This window comes from Brachyistius frenatus, unplaced genomic scaffold (assembly GCF_029030835.1).
Source record: "Brachyistius frenatus isolate BFR_SWC_R1_liver_20210118 unplaced genomic scaffold, ASM2903083v1 Contig_53, whole genome shotgun sequence".
Taxonomy (NCBI): Eukaryota; Metazoa; Chordata; class Actinopteri; family Embiotocidae; genus Brachyistius; species Brachyistius frenatus.
The window spans coordinates 1,192,501-1,208,892 of NW_027210652.1; the positions used below are offsets into that span (position 1 = coordinate 1,192,501).

The 16,392-nt window shown below is 43.3% G+C and overlaps 1 protein-coding gene across 3 annotated transcripts in view; it reads right to left on the bottom strand.

Moving 5' to 3' along the window:
• grk4 (G protein-coupled receptor kinase 4) overlaps positions 1-16,392 on the bottom strand; it is a 44,540-nt gene that overhangs the window by 14,648 nt on the left and 13,500 nt on the right. For 2 of the 3 annotated variants that reach the window (XM_069704924.1, XM_069704923.1), the window contains exons 3-8: positions 11,171-11,283; positions 9,941-10,018; positions 8,902-9,002; positions 2,229-2,321; positions 1,563-1,626; positions 1,160-1,300 (exon numbers count right to left, since the gene is read on the bottom strand). In XM_069704924.1, coding sequence (XP_069561025.1) covers positions 1,160-1,300; positions 1,563-1,626; positions 2,229-2,321; positions 8,902-9,002; positions 9,941-10,018; positions 11,171-11,283 — 590 coding nt within the window. Of the gene's footprint in view, positions 1-1,159; positions 1,301-1,562; positions 1,627-2,228; positions 2,322-8,901; positions 9,003-9,940; positions 10,171-10,281; positions 10,683-11,170; positions 11,284-16,392 lie in introns of those variants that run through there. The other variant, XM_069704925.1, reaches the window with a different exon arrangement.

The window sequence follows — 16,392 nt, forward strand, 5'->3', positions numbered from 1 at the left end:
AACAATAGTAACGCTCTTTGTTTGTTAACTTTGCTGGATGATAAGGAAGAGACGTTTTAATAACACTTCCTCATTAATGCGGAAATGTCTTTGGACATTTCTTCCTGTACCTCAGATTTGGGGCTTTAAACTTTCTCTCTTCGTGTCACTACCGTGACGTGCAGATTTGACTTGACTACAGGTGTGTTTTGGTTGATGTCAGATTAAATTCCAGTCAAACACACATGAACATTTGACACAGCTGAATGACTTAAGTCTTCAACCGATTGTGTGTAGAGTGAAAATCGTTCAGTAATCCATCATTAGATTCAGGAAATAGAACGAAGTTCAAGTGAATGAAGGCTTAGTTATCGAGTTCCATTTCAGACACTTTAAGGCATTTATTTTCTTTGTTAAAACTTTAAAATATATAATTTTTTAGGGGTTTAATCAACGCCAGGAGAGGGACCTTAAAATTGGATGTGTGATCAAAGTAGTGTGTGTGTGTGTGTGTGTGTGTGTGTGTGTGTGTGTGTGTGTGTGTGTGTGTGTGTGTGTGTGTGTGTGTGTGTGTGTGTGTGTGTGTGTGTGTGTGTGTGTGTATTTCACAACAATCAGTGACACACACCTGTCATAAAACACAAATATATAACTATTACTCTGTATATTTGAGTTTTAACACCTCTGCATCAGGAACACATTAGGATCTGCATTAAAAAAAAAAAAACGTCATGGTAACAAAACAGATTCAGGAGTACATTAAACAGCTGATCGATGGCTGACAGCACGCTCCAAATAAAATAAAATCCGGCATGTTCGCAACGTTGCAGGTTTGATATGATTATTGAACAATGGATTCGGCTTCGATCGCTGCGTTGGATTCGTCACCTGCCGCTCGTAAATCATTGCTCATCGTTTATCTTACTTTTGGGGCTCAGAAGTTCAACAGACTAATAAAACTTGAGCTGCGTCAACTATCTTCAACAGGTGATTGACAGCTTTTGCAAACATGCCGTTTAAATTTCATTTGCAGGATCCCGGAGCCATAACCATCAATAATACTCTCAGACACACACACACACACACACACACACACACACACACACACACATGCACGCACAAGACAAAAACAGGTACAAATTCTGTTGTAAAGGTTGAATAAGAAAAAGGTAGTACTTACTACAAAACTACTGTTAACTTTTTCTAAAATGCGTTTTTCGTTTAGTGCCATTGCTTCACCTTTTCTTTTCTTCACTCGTTTCTTTTCCAGCTTTTTACAGGCGTACATCTTACCGGTGGCACGTACTTGGCAGGCACAAACCTGGAAAACAAGCAGCGAGGGGAACGTGATCACACATGTGCACGTATGGAAACACGCTTTAAAAAAAAAACTATAACTAAGGCAAGTTCATACATCACAGCACAGATTTCTCAGAATCAATGAAATCATGAACAATGCTGCATTAGATAACCGTTAAAGGTTATTCGTAGCAGCTTATTCCCAAACTTTATGTGTAAAAGAACATAACTTTAATTACCACGTCATTATTTCAACTGTATGTCTCCAATGTTGTGACACTTACCTCGCCAAATCCACCTTTTCCTAGTACTCTATAATGTCTGAAGGTATTTTTGGTTACTGGTTGCCTGCAGGGATAAAAGATACAGAAGAAGAAGAAGAAGAAGAAGAAGAAGAAGAAGAAGAAGAAGAAGGGACAAAACAAAGAGGAGACGTAAAATAACTGATAGTTTATGTCATTCTCACAGACCATGTGACGCTCCAGACAGAGTAATGGTCTAATTTATTATTAATCCACCCTGATGACTGCTGTTTTCACCCTGCTCTGGTTTCCCAGCCATTATGCAAAGCATCATCAATTATTAACCTCACACACACACACACACACACACACACACACACACACACACACACACACACACACACACACACACACACACACACACACACACACACACACACACACACACACACACACACACACACACAGCACCACCTTTGTGTTTTTACTGCTGCTCTCCTGGTCTATATATACACCATTATGTGTTTTTCTTATTTAACAGTTATTGATGGTTATTATTGTTTGGAGCAAATAGGCAGAATGAAAGATTATGAACCTGAACAGGGAATATTCAATGAGTTAAAGATCACAGGTGTCATTTTTATGTAAGAAAACAGAGTGGTTTGCATGTTGGCTTTGCACAGCGTGTAATCGGCAGTGACTACCCACCTCTCCAACCATTTCCACTGCAGGAAGCGAGAGAAGTACATGGACTCGTGGTAGGAGGAAAATGGAGCTCCACTCAGATAATCACGAACTATTCTGGAGTGAGGGAGGAGAGGGTTGGGGGGGGGAGAAAGAAGAGTGGTGATCATGTTAAAAACACCATAATAAGGATGTAACAATGTCATGAGTGAACCAGGAAATGAAAAAAACCACAAAAACAACCTAGTAAGATTTCACGCCAGCTATCCTAAAGAATACGGTTTAAGCTTTGCAGTGACCCCTCCTCTACCAGACCACCTCCTGAAGTACATACGTGTGCATGCTTGTGCAGATCTGTGAGTTCTGCGTCTGTGTTTGGCCGCTGCTCGGCCGCGTTACGGTTCAAAGCCAGTGGAAAGATGGAAAAAAAACTCAATAAACCACCGTGAAAAATGAAACATGCCTTTTCAAACCAGGAAAGTTGGGAGATTTTTTTTGTTTTTTTTTTTTTTTTCCGGGACAAACCGGTTTTTACTGAGCCAGGAGCTTGGGCGGAACATCTAATCTATACGAGTGTGTGGGCCTGTCCAGATCTATCCAATAATTATATCATACACACAAGCACAAAAAAAAAAAAAAAAAAAAGAGGTTATGGTTCTGTGAAATTCCTGCCCTGACACCGAAGTAACCCGAGTTTCTCTGCGGTGTCACGAGAGGTCACGGCCTCATGGTCTCCTCACGGCCGTTCGTCCAGCATCACTCCGCTGAGAGTTGCAAGAACATGACTCTTTGACACGAGTCTGGCAGCCTCGTATATTAAGAGTCCTTTTTAACTGAACACGCCACAGATGTTGTTTGACTTAAACACCGTGTTGTTTTTAACACCTCGGTACCAAACGGTCATGACCTCCACTGGGCAGCTTCGATAAGGGTTCATAATAAAATATAACAACAGGTTAGAAGACCTGTTGTCGTTACGACAGCCTTCAAAATCTACCGTTCAGGAGGCAACATGTAAACGGTCAGAAGGAGCCCGATGACGGACGCGTCGAAGCAGCAGCTTTACTTCTTTATCGTCTTCTTTCGACTTTTTTCTTTTCTGAACCACTAGAATCCGTCACTCCTGGAAATCGGGATCTTAAACGGAAATTCAAGGCCGTCAATTTTTCCACAAAAAAGGTCATCTGCAGGAGCTGTGTTGTTTTCTACATTAGTCACAGATTGTTCTGTAAAGCTTTGTCACTTTTTTTTGTTTTTTGTTTTTCTATGTTCAATAAATATTTTTTTTTAAAAAGAGCAGAACTAAAATATTTCTGATATGCAGCATGATTATTATCACAAGAACTGATTACATATTTATCCTTCATCAGATGGTGCTTAAATTTTTTTTTTTTTAATCACATCTTTTCTTTCTCGACTGGCGATTTTTTTTTCTATTTCCTGCAATTTTATGCAAAAAACTCACTTAAAACTCAAATTACATCGCGATCTTTGAGAAAATCCGCTGCAAAAATTTAACATTTTTGATCGCAACAATCACAAAAAAACTTAGCGAAATCCTGGAGGGATTGACTAGTGTACTAACAGTATCTGGTTTCGTAGTAATAATAATAATAATAATAATAATAATAATACAGATATTTTAATATTGTTAAATTGCAGTGAAAGATGTACTGTAGTAACTCAAAACTCTGTCGCTACAATACAAGAATAAATAAAACAATACTTGAGCCGCTGGTATTAAATGATTAATGGTTTGCCTTTTTTTTTTTTTTTTACCTTCAAGCTTGTTCAGGCTTTTACAAGCGTGACTTCCTATTCTCTCACACAAGGACAGTTCAGCCTGCGGACTGCAGGAATCAGCAACTTTAAGATTAGAGGACGACCCGCTCTACAATCTGAGCTACAACTGCCCCAACGACTGATTGTTAAATCCCAGTCCTGGGAGGCTCCAAGCCGTCGTCATCACATGCTGCAGTTTAGTCTCAGAGATGCGCACCAAGCGGCTTCAGTTTCACACCAAAAACCACATTAGGTTTATGAAATAATTACAGTTTGATGTTGGACTTTAGTTGCGTTTAGGCACCAAAACACCAGAAGATCTGGGTTTGGATTAAAAGGTCATTTTACTTAAATTCACAAGTATGTTACTTTAAGAAGAAAGAAAGTCACGTTGGTTTTTGCTTTATTTTGGACTCTAAAACCAGTCTGCCAGGTGAAAGTCCTGCGTTTGTTCCCGCCAACCCCCCCTGACCACCTCTCCGCCTGCAGACGCCGACACTATTTCTAGTCCGTCACATCGATCTCCTTCCATCTGGGTGGTCACGGTGCCGATGCCAAAGGGCACATTGTGTGCGTCTCTCTGATGCCGACGGCTTCGACAAAATGGCGGTATTTTTGAGAACAAGCCGGAGGTTCCCCATAAAACCGCCCCTCTGATCACTCAGAGGAAAAAAGGGATTCACAACCTGTAATCAGTTTGGGATTTGTTCAACTTTGAAACTCAATTTACTGAAACCTGATCAGCTACATGACCGTGGAAAAGAGTTTAGAGACTGCAATCGTCCTAAATAAGCGGTACTATTCTTTTTTTTTTTTTTTAATGTTTTTATTTTTTTTAAGCTATACAGTTCCTGAACCCTAACAAACAAACAAACAAAAAATCATGCTGGTACTTCTGCTGACCAGTGCGGATCCCAATCTCCTCCGCCAGCCGACAACACATGAGCACAAACCAAAGTCGGGGCAGATATTCCTCCCCTGCCACCCAAATGTTCAGGCGATACTCGTATTTGGCCTGGAGATTTTCCTTGACCATATTTTAAAATTACTTCGTCACCAGGGAGGACGAGGAAAGCTGCCTGTGGTTACCGACATTGCTGGAGTAGCTGTTCTTGGCAAAAGGCTCCGGAGTAGAGAGTTTCCACATGGGAAGCACCCTGTGCTGTGTTAAAAGAAAACCGAGTTATGTCATTACGGGACCCAGTCGCTCTGTACATGAGACGAACCTCAGGAGTACGGCGTCAAGACGATTTTATCAATCTGTCCTTTCTGAACTTGGATGTACATCAAAGTGCCATCGAAACGGATTAAAATGACCTAAAAAGTGCTGACATGCCCTCAATACATACATTTAATTTCCATTAAAGTCTTGAGCACAGCATCATTTCCCTCCCGTATCAAACTCGGCCTTCGTTCCTTCACTCATCAAGATCAATTGCCTTGAAAAGGGGGCTGGAGAAAGGCGGGAGCCACGCGGTGCCTGGCGTGGACCAGAGCTGCCGACGGACATCACCGGCAGCGCACGGCTACAATACGGCTTTTGTTACACAAAAGGGAGCGAGAGAGGGAAAGAAAAGGGAAAGAAATGACCAGCGGAGAGACCCTCCGTCAGGCCACGGCCAACCACCAAAAACACCAAAGACACACAAGCACCGAAAGGGCCACGCTCGATTCCTGCGATGACATAACCGTATGTTCCACTGCAGCACAAGAAAATCCATGAGTGAGCTAATAACGTTTGTGTTAGTGGGAGCGCGGCGCTGCCAAAAGTCACGTTTCCACATGCGGCACCATGCTTTCCTACAGGCTTTCCCTCCGAGAGAAATCTGAGCGAGCCCCAGGTCAGAATTACACATCGGAATAGAAATATTAAAGAAAATCTGAATTGCATAACAGAATAATAAAAATAATAAGGATAGTGGAAGGAAGGAGTGATGACTGAACTTGGACGGGATTCCCAGTGAAAAACATCTGAACTGCTGCTGCAACACGTGTCCGTCTACGCTTGTTTTTTTGTTCTTCTTAACACTTTATTTCCATCTTTCCTCTCTTGTTCCCCCAAAACTCTTCTTTTTATTCACCTTTCTTTCCCTCCAACTTTCTGCAGACAGATTTTGATCCAGTCAAGAAGTCTGAACGGAGCAGATGGTGTTGAACGCAACGCTGTGGTCTTCCTCTCCGTCTCGAAACTGACCCAGCAGACCATGACCTGAGAGGCCGTGTGTGTGTGTGTGTGTGTGTGTGTGTGTGTGTGTGTGTGTGTGTGTGTGTGTGTGTGTGTGTGTGTGTGTGTGTGTGTGTGTGTGTGTGTGTGTTGTGCTGCTCATCTGAACCACGAAGCGCTGACGTTTCCAGTTTACGTCAAACACAAACCACATCGCCCTCCAGATTGTATTATTTTTCAAAGTCTGAGGATTCCTGCAGATGCAGCATGCAAATCCGATTTGTCTGTAGTCTGAACAAAGCCTTATTAAGACTTCTACACCGTATAAAATAATGATTTTATAAATCCAAAATAAGACTGCAGGCTGAGTGTTTTGGCAACGAGGATCCCTTCATCTTCTTCCTGACGTTGGTCCAATCATTTCTAAACTAAATCCATCTGCCTGTGTGGCTTATAAGCGGAGACTTCACATAAATCCAGTGTTTTTTTGAGGACTGAGGAAACACGGGTCTGTTTTTCTTGATGTGTACCGATTTAACGAGTACCGTCCTGCATGTTATGTATCGACCTTACTGTATATTTTAATGCCATAGAATTTTTTTTTCCATCTGTTGGCTACATCGCTTCTGAAAAATAAATTCAGTGAAATAAATAAAAATGTGCTGTTTGGAACAACACATTCCCGGGGGGAGATGCTAGAGAAGCGGCGTGACGCAAGAAAAAAAACAAAAAAACTATTTGCATCAAAATGTCTGAACACACATCGACACGTGTATTTTTAGATTCAGTGTGACTTACAATCCTGAAACAATCACCTCTGACGTCAATCATTAATAAACGGACACAAATCCGCATAGAAATTATACAGACGCACATTTTTTTGTTGTCCAATATCAGAATAATTCAGCAAACAGGCGCTGATAACAGCTGATTCAGCAGTTTTAATGTTCAGCGATGCTAAAAGAGGTCTGAAGTTTGCATTTCAGAGATCATTTGCTGATTCAATGGCAGCATTGTTCTCCCCTTTTTTCTTTTTTCTTTACCCCAAAGCCAATATTAAAGAAACTGTAGTTCTCAGACCAGATGAGTGATAAAGGTGCATGCCACATGGATGCCCTGAGCGGCAAGTCTCCGGTTCAATTCCCAGATAGCTGAACCTTTAAATGTGCGTCATCCTCCTGATCTCTTTCCGAACATTTCCTGTCCGTCTCCACTGTCACTATTAAATAAAGTAGCCCAAGAAAAAACCTAAGAAATCAACTAATATCCAGTCTCCCTGCTGTGACCTGATCACGTCACTTATTCCCACAAGCCAGGAGCCTCTTTTCAAAAACATTCTGGTGCATTCTGGTCTACTAAAATCACTTGTGACCCACATCTCATCCTCTTGGTGTTTTTTTTTTTTTTTCATTATTTAATGTTTCCTAGTTGGGACTGACCGACAAACTGTTCAGGGTGTTTCCCACCTCGCCCTCATATCAGTTGGGATATTCTCCAGCACAAAAAACCACCAAGAATAAGCTGATGGCACAGCGACAAAAAGGTTTCCTCAGAAGGAAATATTTATAATTTTACAGACACTATGAATCTGTCATCCACCTGAATTTATTCACATCACAGTTCTCCAATAGCGGTATAAATCCTCTTTAATATTTAAGAGAATAGAAATAAAAAACAATGACAGAAGACAAGAACTTCAAGAACTCAGCGCAGTTCAGACGTTCAGAAAACAAACTAATAGATCAAACTGTATTTAACCAATAATATCATACTAGAAGAGAGGAAATGTGGAAAAGAAAATGCACTGAGGAAATTTCAAATATTTAAGATATTAGTTTGGTAATATCGTGACAAACATTTCACAATATTTCATTTAAACAGTGCAACAGAAACTCAGTGCGACAGAGTCAAATTATTGGGGTAATACGAAGTTATGTTGACGTGTATGCATAGTGTGTGTGTGTGTGTTTGTTTGTGTGCGTGCGTGTGTGTGTGTGTGTGTGTGTACGCGCAGTGAAGTACATTTGGGGGTAATAATTCCCGGTCTGTTTGCTTCTCCTGGCTCTCAGAGCAGGAAGCAGAAACACCTGCAAGAGTGTGTGTGTGTGTGTGTGTGTGTGTGTGTGTGTGTGTGTGTGTGTGTGTGTGTGTGTGTGTGTGTGTGTGTGTGTGTGTGTGTGTGTGTGTGTGTGTGTGTGTGTGTGTGTGTGTGTGTTTGTCAACCTGTGTTTGTGTGTGTGTCTGTTTATGTGTGTGTGTTTGTATATGGCGAACACTGAGGTGGCTGTTGTTTTCATGCCAGCCATCCGGATGCTCTCTCTGCCCACTGCTCTTTTTCATTGGGTTCCACTGTGCGCGCGTGTTTGCATGTGTGTGTGTGTGTGTGTGTGTGTGTGTGTGTGTGTGTGTGTGTGTGTGTGTGTGTGTGTGTGTGTGTGTGTGTGTGTGTGTGTGTGTGTGTGTGTGTGTGTGTGTGTGTGTGTGTGTGTGTGTAAAATATGGCGGTCCAGGTGCCAGCTGCCTCATCATCACTCGTGACAGGGCGCACTGGTCCACACCATCTACAAACACACACACACACACGTTTCTGAAGGAAAGAGATTGTACTGTGGTGTCGCCGCACTTTGACAGCCAGACTCCATCATATAGAAAAACAAAAACACGCCACGCCATCTGCACGCCTTCAAGTTAACGTCCTGCCGAGAGTCTTTTTGAGCGTAGGAGCGCCGCAGGTCGGACGTGAAGGCTTACTTGGTGCAGTCATTGAAGAGCTCCTTGCACGGACTCTGCTCCAACCTCTCCCGGCACCCAGCCACAACATCCGGGGGTACGTCGGGCAGATGGGCGGCAGACTTGAGGGTTAAAGAGACACAGAAAACAACAGGGTGAGGCAGACAGACAGAGTTAGGACGCATGTCAAGTACCATTTAGGTGTAATATACCTGTAAGACTGTCAAAGGCAAGAAAACAGATCCACACCTTGTCCCACCTCACCGGTTCGGTTCGGTTCGGTTTTAAAATGACCTTTGATTGGTTTGTTTTGGTCGAGTTCATTTAGAGGCGGTTGAGAACGGTAATTCTCAGTTTAAAGATATTGGTAAGGCTGTCACAATTATTACATAAACGTCTGATTATTTGATCCGCCTGCAATCATTTTGCAATAATCATTAGAATTGTATTAAAAACAGTTGATTGAAACTAATATTGAATTTCCACTTTCCAACGTGGGAGGTTGGACTGGTGCTCGTTTTCATGATCTCATCTCGTCGTGCCTCCTTCTTCTGTTACAGTTTAATGGCATGTTGAGAGGACAATTAACTTCTGATGTCCGACCGACTCCATTTTCAGAAAGCACGTATTGGCGTTAACATTGTCTTCTTTGTAATATAGAAAACAGCTGGTTTCCTTTACCGCGTAGCTGTGCATCATCGTTTTCATGAGAAAAGATGGGCAATTAAAGTCTCGACCAATTATTGCTCATTAACCAATAAAAAGAAACAAAACAGATGTAAACACAGGGACGCCAGTCACATACAAATCACCAATATTAGGTGTGTTACATATAATTGGATTTATATCTGGCATAAAGTTTATACAGAGCATCTCATATCATATATGACACCTCAAACAGAAAAACAAACCAACACGGTGTAAAAAGTTATAATGCAATAAAAGTTAAACAGGTAAACATTTACTTGAAGATGTATTTTTTTAGATTATCTGAAACTAATATCAAAATAGTTTATCGCAGCATCAGCCAGATGTGTAATTAGGTATTTGTGCTTCTTACCCCATTATTAAAGTATGTGTCTAAAACATTCAGTCCGCAGTCCCTCCTCTTCTCATCAGGAGCTAGTTGGTACATGGCCTGTCAGAGTAAAACACAAGCGTGAGCAGCCCCACCAGGTCACGCACGTTCAGCCATCTTTAAAAAAAACCTCTCCAAATAAGGTCAGAGTGAGAGAGAGACGGGCATCAGAAGGGAAGAAGTAGCGACGAGGGCGGCGGATTAATCGGAAACTATGAAATGAAAATAGAAATGACCACAGACAAAGAGTGAGAAAACATCTCAGTCAAGGCATCAAAACTGGCAGCTATGTTCACGCTTCTTCCACTGAATCTGTCACCTACCGGCATGACGCCTCCGTTTTTTCGCCCCATCTCACCACCACAGATTGTAGTTGGTTTTTTTTTTTTGTTCAAACATGGCCGTACGCAGGGAGGCAGCCGGGAGTTCGACCGCTTCGAGCCGTGTGTTTTGTTTGAAAACAAGCTCGGCGGAGAGGAATGGGACCGAAGCCGCGCTACTACGCATCGCAGCCAAGATCCTGGAGTCCTCTGGGAGTGGGGGGACGGGGGACGGAGGGGACGGGGGGACTAGCAGCACATGTCAAACACTAAAAAGTTGCTCATTAAATTTCGTGCATTTTTGTCGGTCAGTGCGAGTATGTGTGTGACTCTGCATGTATGAACGTGCCTGTCTGACAAATGTAGGTTCTCATTAAATAAGCATGATCTCCCCCCCACCCCCACCCCCCACCACCACTCTCCCCCCCTCCCTCTGTTTTCCTTTCTTGCATACCACCAGGGGCCTAATCACAAGCTTGGGCCTGTGTTCGCCTGCTCACCCAGGGGACCTGCCTCTGACGTGGGCTTGACCTCATGGAGGAGTGTGTGGAGGAAGGGGAGGGGTCTGCTGCTCTCCAACAGCCCGTCTAAGTCACTAATCCCCCCCCCCCCCACCACCACCACCTTCCCCTCTAACGCCCACCCCCGGCCCCCACCGCCCCCACGCTGCTGCCAAGAGCAGGGCAGAGAAGGACTCCGCTCTCGACTTCCCTCCACTACTCCTCGCTCGGCAGCACCGATCCAGGCCGGCCTCATGGGAGGAGTCACAGACAGATGGAGAGCATGAGAAAGACAGAGGAACACAAAAACAGGCGAGTGAAAAGGTCTCCGTGAGAGCGAAGGAACGTCAGAGAAGTCTGTAGAGAAATGATATCACGTCGAAAGTCCTTACCACAGCATCCATAAACTCGATGCAGCGCTTCAGCTCTGGCCTCGTGTCACAGTACTGACGGAATAAGAGCCGACCGATGGGCTGCTTCTCACATAGACTGGTGTAGTCCCTCTCTGAGAGACAGACAGGAGGACAGAGGGGGAAAGAAGGAGAAATTAACACTTCATATTGGACATTAAACGCAACCTAAGATAGTCACTATAATTTTGCAGCATAAAGTTGTTTTTATTTCTAAAAAGCTGATACGTGAACCTTATTCCAAGCTCGTTGATACTTCCCACTTTACTGGATAGTGCATTTTGTTTAACTTGACATTTAAACCAAGGAAAAGAAAGGATTTTAAGAGTTAACGTATCCAAAACAGTCAAGTTGTCCATCAGCATCCCGTCAAAACGTCGTGGCAGCGGCTGATAACTAAAAGACGGTGGTTGTACCTTTGCTAAAAAAAAATATATTTTTTAAAAGGCAATAATAAAAGTAAATAACCTTGAGGCTTATAAAAAAAAAAAAAAAAAGATAAACCCATCAGAAAATATTTCAGCTTTTCAGGAAGACTTGTGAAGGAAATTTTGAGAAAATAAAGCTGAGAAGGCAGCAGAGGTTAGCTGAATAACTCCCATTAGCAACATTATTAATGGAAAAATTAGCAGCTTGTTATAATGTGTATTTTACATTAGATCGACCGAGAATTTCACATTTTTCCCTTCCTTTGAGAGAAGCCAATATCTTATTTACATCCAGTCTCACTTTACTAAAATAATCCCATTAAACCAACCTTCAATCTAAAAAGATCCTGACCTCATAAAATTAAATGTTAAAAATGCTCCCAAAACCAAGCTGGATATTATAATTTTTTTTAAATAAAAATTAAAAAGCTAACTAGTAATGCTTTAAAAAAAAAAAATTTAAAAAGAGGCTCAATTGCTAATGCTACATGCTAGATATGTACATCCGTGTTATTTTCTGAAAGTGTGTTTGCATGTTTTCCATGTGTGCGTTTCTCCTGTGCAGCTGGCCCCTTCTTATTAGCACTAATGGCGTCCATCTGAGTCATATTTCCTCTTGTACCGAATGAGGAAGACGACCCAGGACGTTTTCCATCACTCTCAGTGAGGACACACACACACACACACACACACACACACACACACACACACACACACACACACACACACACACACACACACACACGTGCGCACACGCACACACGACAAACATACAAACAAAAATAGGCCACTCACACACACATGCACTGGTGAACAGAGGGGAAGGAGGAGGGATGCTGGGGATGAAAATGTCTGAGTGGTGACAGCTACAGGACAACCTCCTCCAGTAAATCAGATCTCCAGCTGCACTGTTTAGCACACGGCTCCCCCCCTCCTTCTCCTCCTCAGCCCCTCCTCCTCCCCCCAACCTCCCCTCAGCGCTCCTCTTTCAAACTCACCACTTATACGACCACACAACCCAACTTATCGCTTTAGTCAGCAAACAGAAGCGTGTACAGATACGATATTTTTATTACTTCCCTTTCCAAAGCGGGTCCGCTGCGTTTGAAATCAGAACAAAAGCCCTTTCAGAAAATCTCACCGAGAGATCGTTAACTGCGTTGCGTTGCCTTCAGACATCGTCTTTCATCTCTGATCAGCGAGGTTTTTTTTGTTGTTTTTTTTGGGATGCCCGCTTTGGTGTTTCCCTCTCGGCTGTGATCAGCTGTGTGCAGGAGCGGGAAAAGCCTTCCACGCTCACAGTGAAGATATTTAGAGAAACGTATTTAAAATTCTGCAGTGTTTTTTTTCCTGTAGCGTGATCCAGGTGAGAATAATGGTGTAAATGTACTTTAGTGCAAAAAAAACACAAGCATTTTAGACGCATATATCTTGGTAATGATTGGGCAGTCTGCCAACGCCGTTCAATAACAAACTACTCCGAACATGTGACTTTTGTTTATCAGCTGGCGTTGCTTTCACCTGGGAAATGTTAACTTGCAGACTAAATCAAATACAGTCGACTTTTCCACTCTGGTTCATAAGAAAATGAGCTTAAATCATTCGCGTCTGCTCTTCAGCAAACAAAAATCCTGTTTCTTTATCGCACCACGTTTGATTTTCTCGTTTACGCCGATCCTAATAAGGTTTTAAGAGTCCTGTGAGGATTTCAGCAGAGTTTGTGGACTCGTATCCGGTGTTCCCCGCTGCTCTAGTGGCCATCATTGTCCGATTCCTCGTGCTGAATCACAGCAGCTGTGGTCGTCATCTTCGAGGTGACACACTCCTGTTTGCGTAATACAAGTCACAGAAACAGTTGGGCAATATTCTGACCCGATAACTGACCTATTGAGCAAGTTTTAAAAAAAAGGGATGGTAGGGAAGTTAATATAATAATAATAATAATAATAAAAAAAAAAAAAAAAGAATTCCACTCAGAAATGCCATTATTTAGCTTAAGTGTGAAAAAGTAGATCAATCAAATAATTTGATTTTTTGTTTTTTTTGTTTATGCCTGGTCTGACTGAGTGACAAAATCGATTAGCATACGCATTTTTGTTTTTTTTGGTTTGTTTTTAAATCGCCGCCCGGCTGCCATGCGTCACTCCTGTCGAAAGGTGGCGACAATCTGCCTAAAAGCCGTCAGCCAGCTGGCGTGAAACAACGTAAGGAAAACAAGAACACGTTGCTACGAGCTCGGGAGCTTTTTCCAGGAAAACATGTGTAGGTCCGTGAGATTAGAAGCAACAACACCAGAAACAGGCGAAGACGACGACAGCCGTCTGAAAGCTCCGTGTGGAACTCCTTCAAAACAGAAATGAGGAGGAGGTGCAGTCAGACTCTGCAGCTGAAGCACAATCCACAAATCAGGAATCAATGACCGGACAAAGTGAGTTTGATTTCCGACCCTCGTCTCAGACATGAAACTGAAGACGTGCTTCTCATAAGTGAATTAAGTTCAGAGCGATTTTCTAATAGTAGTTTTGCTTGAAAAGTCCTTCCCCGCTCCGTACGCTCTCCCGTTGTTTTAAAATGTACTTAACATTGACGACTGTCGGTGATTTCACTCACCGTGATGGTAAAGTGCGCTGGGACCGATATTCCCCCGGTGAATTTTCTCTGTAAATACCGATCGATCGATTGAACAAAAGGCGGATTCTTTAGTCCGCTGCTGTGGCCGACCTCTTCGATCACGCAGCTCATTCACTTCCCATTTCAAGAGAAGACATTCGTCTCAACAGTTACGGACTGCAAATGGTTTACATTTCAACAATTATCCCCAAGGACACATTCATAATTTTAGTAGCTATGCTTCCTTTTCCTTTAAAAAAAAAAAAACCCACTAAAGATTCAAGTTGACCGGCCTAACATGGCTGAAGTGAGAATAAAACAGCTGAACTGAATCTGAATCCACATGTAAGCACAGAAATGAAGCTAAATCCAGGGTGTTCTTTAAGTTTATTGAGCCGATTTCTTGGACAAAGCTTTAACCATTGATCTTATTGTAACAGATGTTTTGCAGGCGAGCAAAGACCCAAAGAGAAACCAGCGTCTTTCAAAGCTGCCTGTTGATGTACGAGAGCATCTCTTGTGTCTGAGCCGATTCCAGCCCGTAAATCATTTGAAATTAGAACGTCAGCCAACTTTCCACCAATGAAAAATGTCTTTCTTTCTCAATCCGCCGCCGCCCCCGTTTCTGAATAAGAACAGGTGTCAAGAGAAAATTGGGCCAGGAAAATGAGAGGATGGAGGGGAAGCGTCGTGAAGCTGGAACTCGTGTGGAGCTACTGGCCGTCTGCGCCGCTGAAGCGAGCTGCAATTACAACTTGATTAAAACTCCAATTTAGGCCACGACGGAGTGGATTAGAGAGACGGGGAATGGTCAGCTAAATGTGCACAAATGTGGGAGTGCAATAGTTTCAGGAGTGCACGTGTGTGTGTGTGTGTGTGTGTGTGTGTGTGTGTGTGTGTGTGTGTGTGTGTGTGTGTGTGTGTGTGTGTGTGTGTGTGTGTGTGTGTGTGCATGAGTGATGGCCGGTGCTCCCTTGCTGCTATGCAACCGGAGCCGTTAGCCTCCATTCAAAATACCTCTGGTTCCTTGAGCGTGTTAAACAAACCGACACGTGAGCTGAGGCAATACGTGCGCACATGTGCTATACGTATTGGGAGGATACCAAAGCAGTGGAGAGAGAGGAGAGAGGGAGAGAGGGGAGAGAGAGGAGGGGAGAGAGGAGAGAGAGGAGAGAGAGGAGAGAGAGGAGAGAGAGGAGAGAGGGGAGAGAGAGGAGAGAGAGGAGAGAGAGGAGAGAGGGGAGAGAGAGGAGGGGAGAGAGAGAGAGAGGAGAGAGAGGAGAGAGAGGAGGGGAGAGAGAGAGAGAGAGAGAGAGAGAGAGGAGGAGAGAGAGGAGAGAGAGGGGCGGGCAGACAAAGTGGCTGCGGCCCACATAATGTAATCTAGGCTTCCTAGAACTACCGCTCACTTGTCAAGGCTAAGGTCAAATGCCTGACATTATCAAGACACAACAAAGACGCCGCTATCAGCCGGTATACCGTATACTTCTATCCGCCGCGATGAGCACGCGTGTGCCTCTCTGCATGCGTGTGCGTACGCGCACATGCCGACACACCGGCGTGTTTAAGGACAAGGAGGATTATTTTGATCTCGCTCTCGGGACGATAGGGAAATTACACAATAGCGTCTATGTAATGGTGACGTATGTAAACCTGAACACACACACACACACACACACACACACACACGGTCCATACTTACAACCCTACAGTTATAATCCCAATGGGCGATAAATATGCAAGACACGACAAACAGGATCCTTCTTCACATTCGAAAGGTGGCATTTATGCGCCGTTTATTAGCAGGTAATCCATCACCGCCGACGACAGACGGATTCAAGTTTATGATAATTACATCTGTGAGTGATGATTTGTGATAAAAAAAAAAAAAAAAAAAAAAAGAAAGACAACGACGACCAGCGCCGAGTAAGAGAGGTCACCGTGGGGAGAGCGTGCGTCGCCATCTCTTTCCCTCTTCCTCCCTTTTATCCTCTCCCGCCCTGAAAACATCTTTCCTGCTCGTTGTGAAAAAGCCTCTCAGTTTTTCACCTGCTATCCCTCTCCTGCTCTGCCACTCTTATGTTTCTCTAAAGTGGCTGAAAGACGGACGGAGAGAGATATGGATAGTGGGAGGGAGGGAGGGAGGGTGTGTGTGTGTGTGTGTGT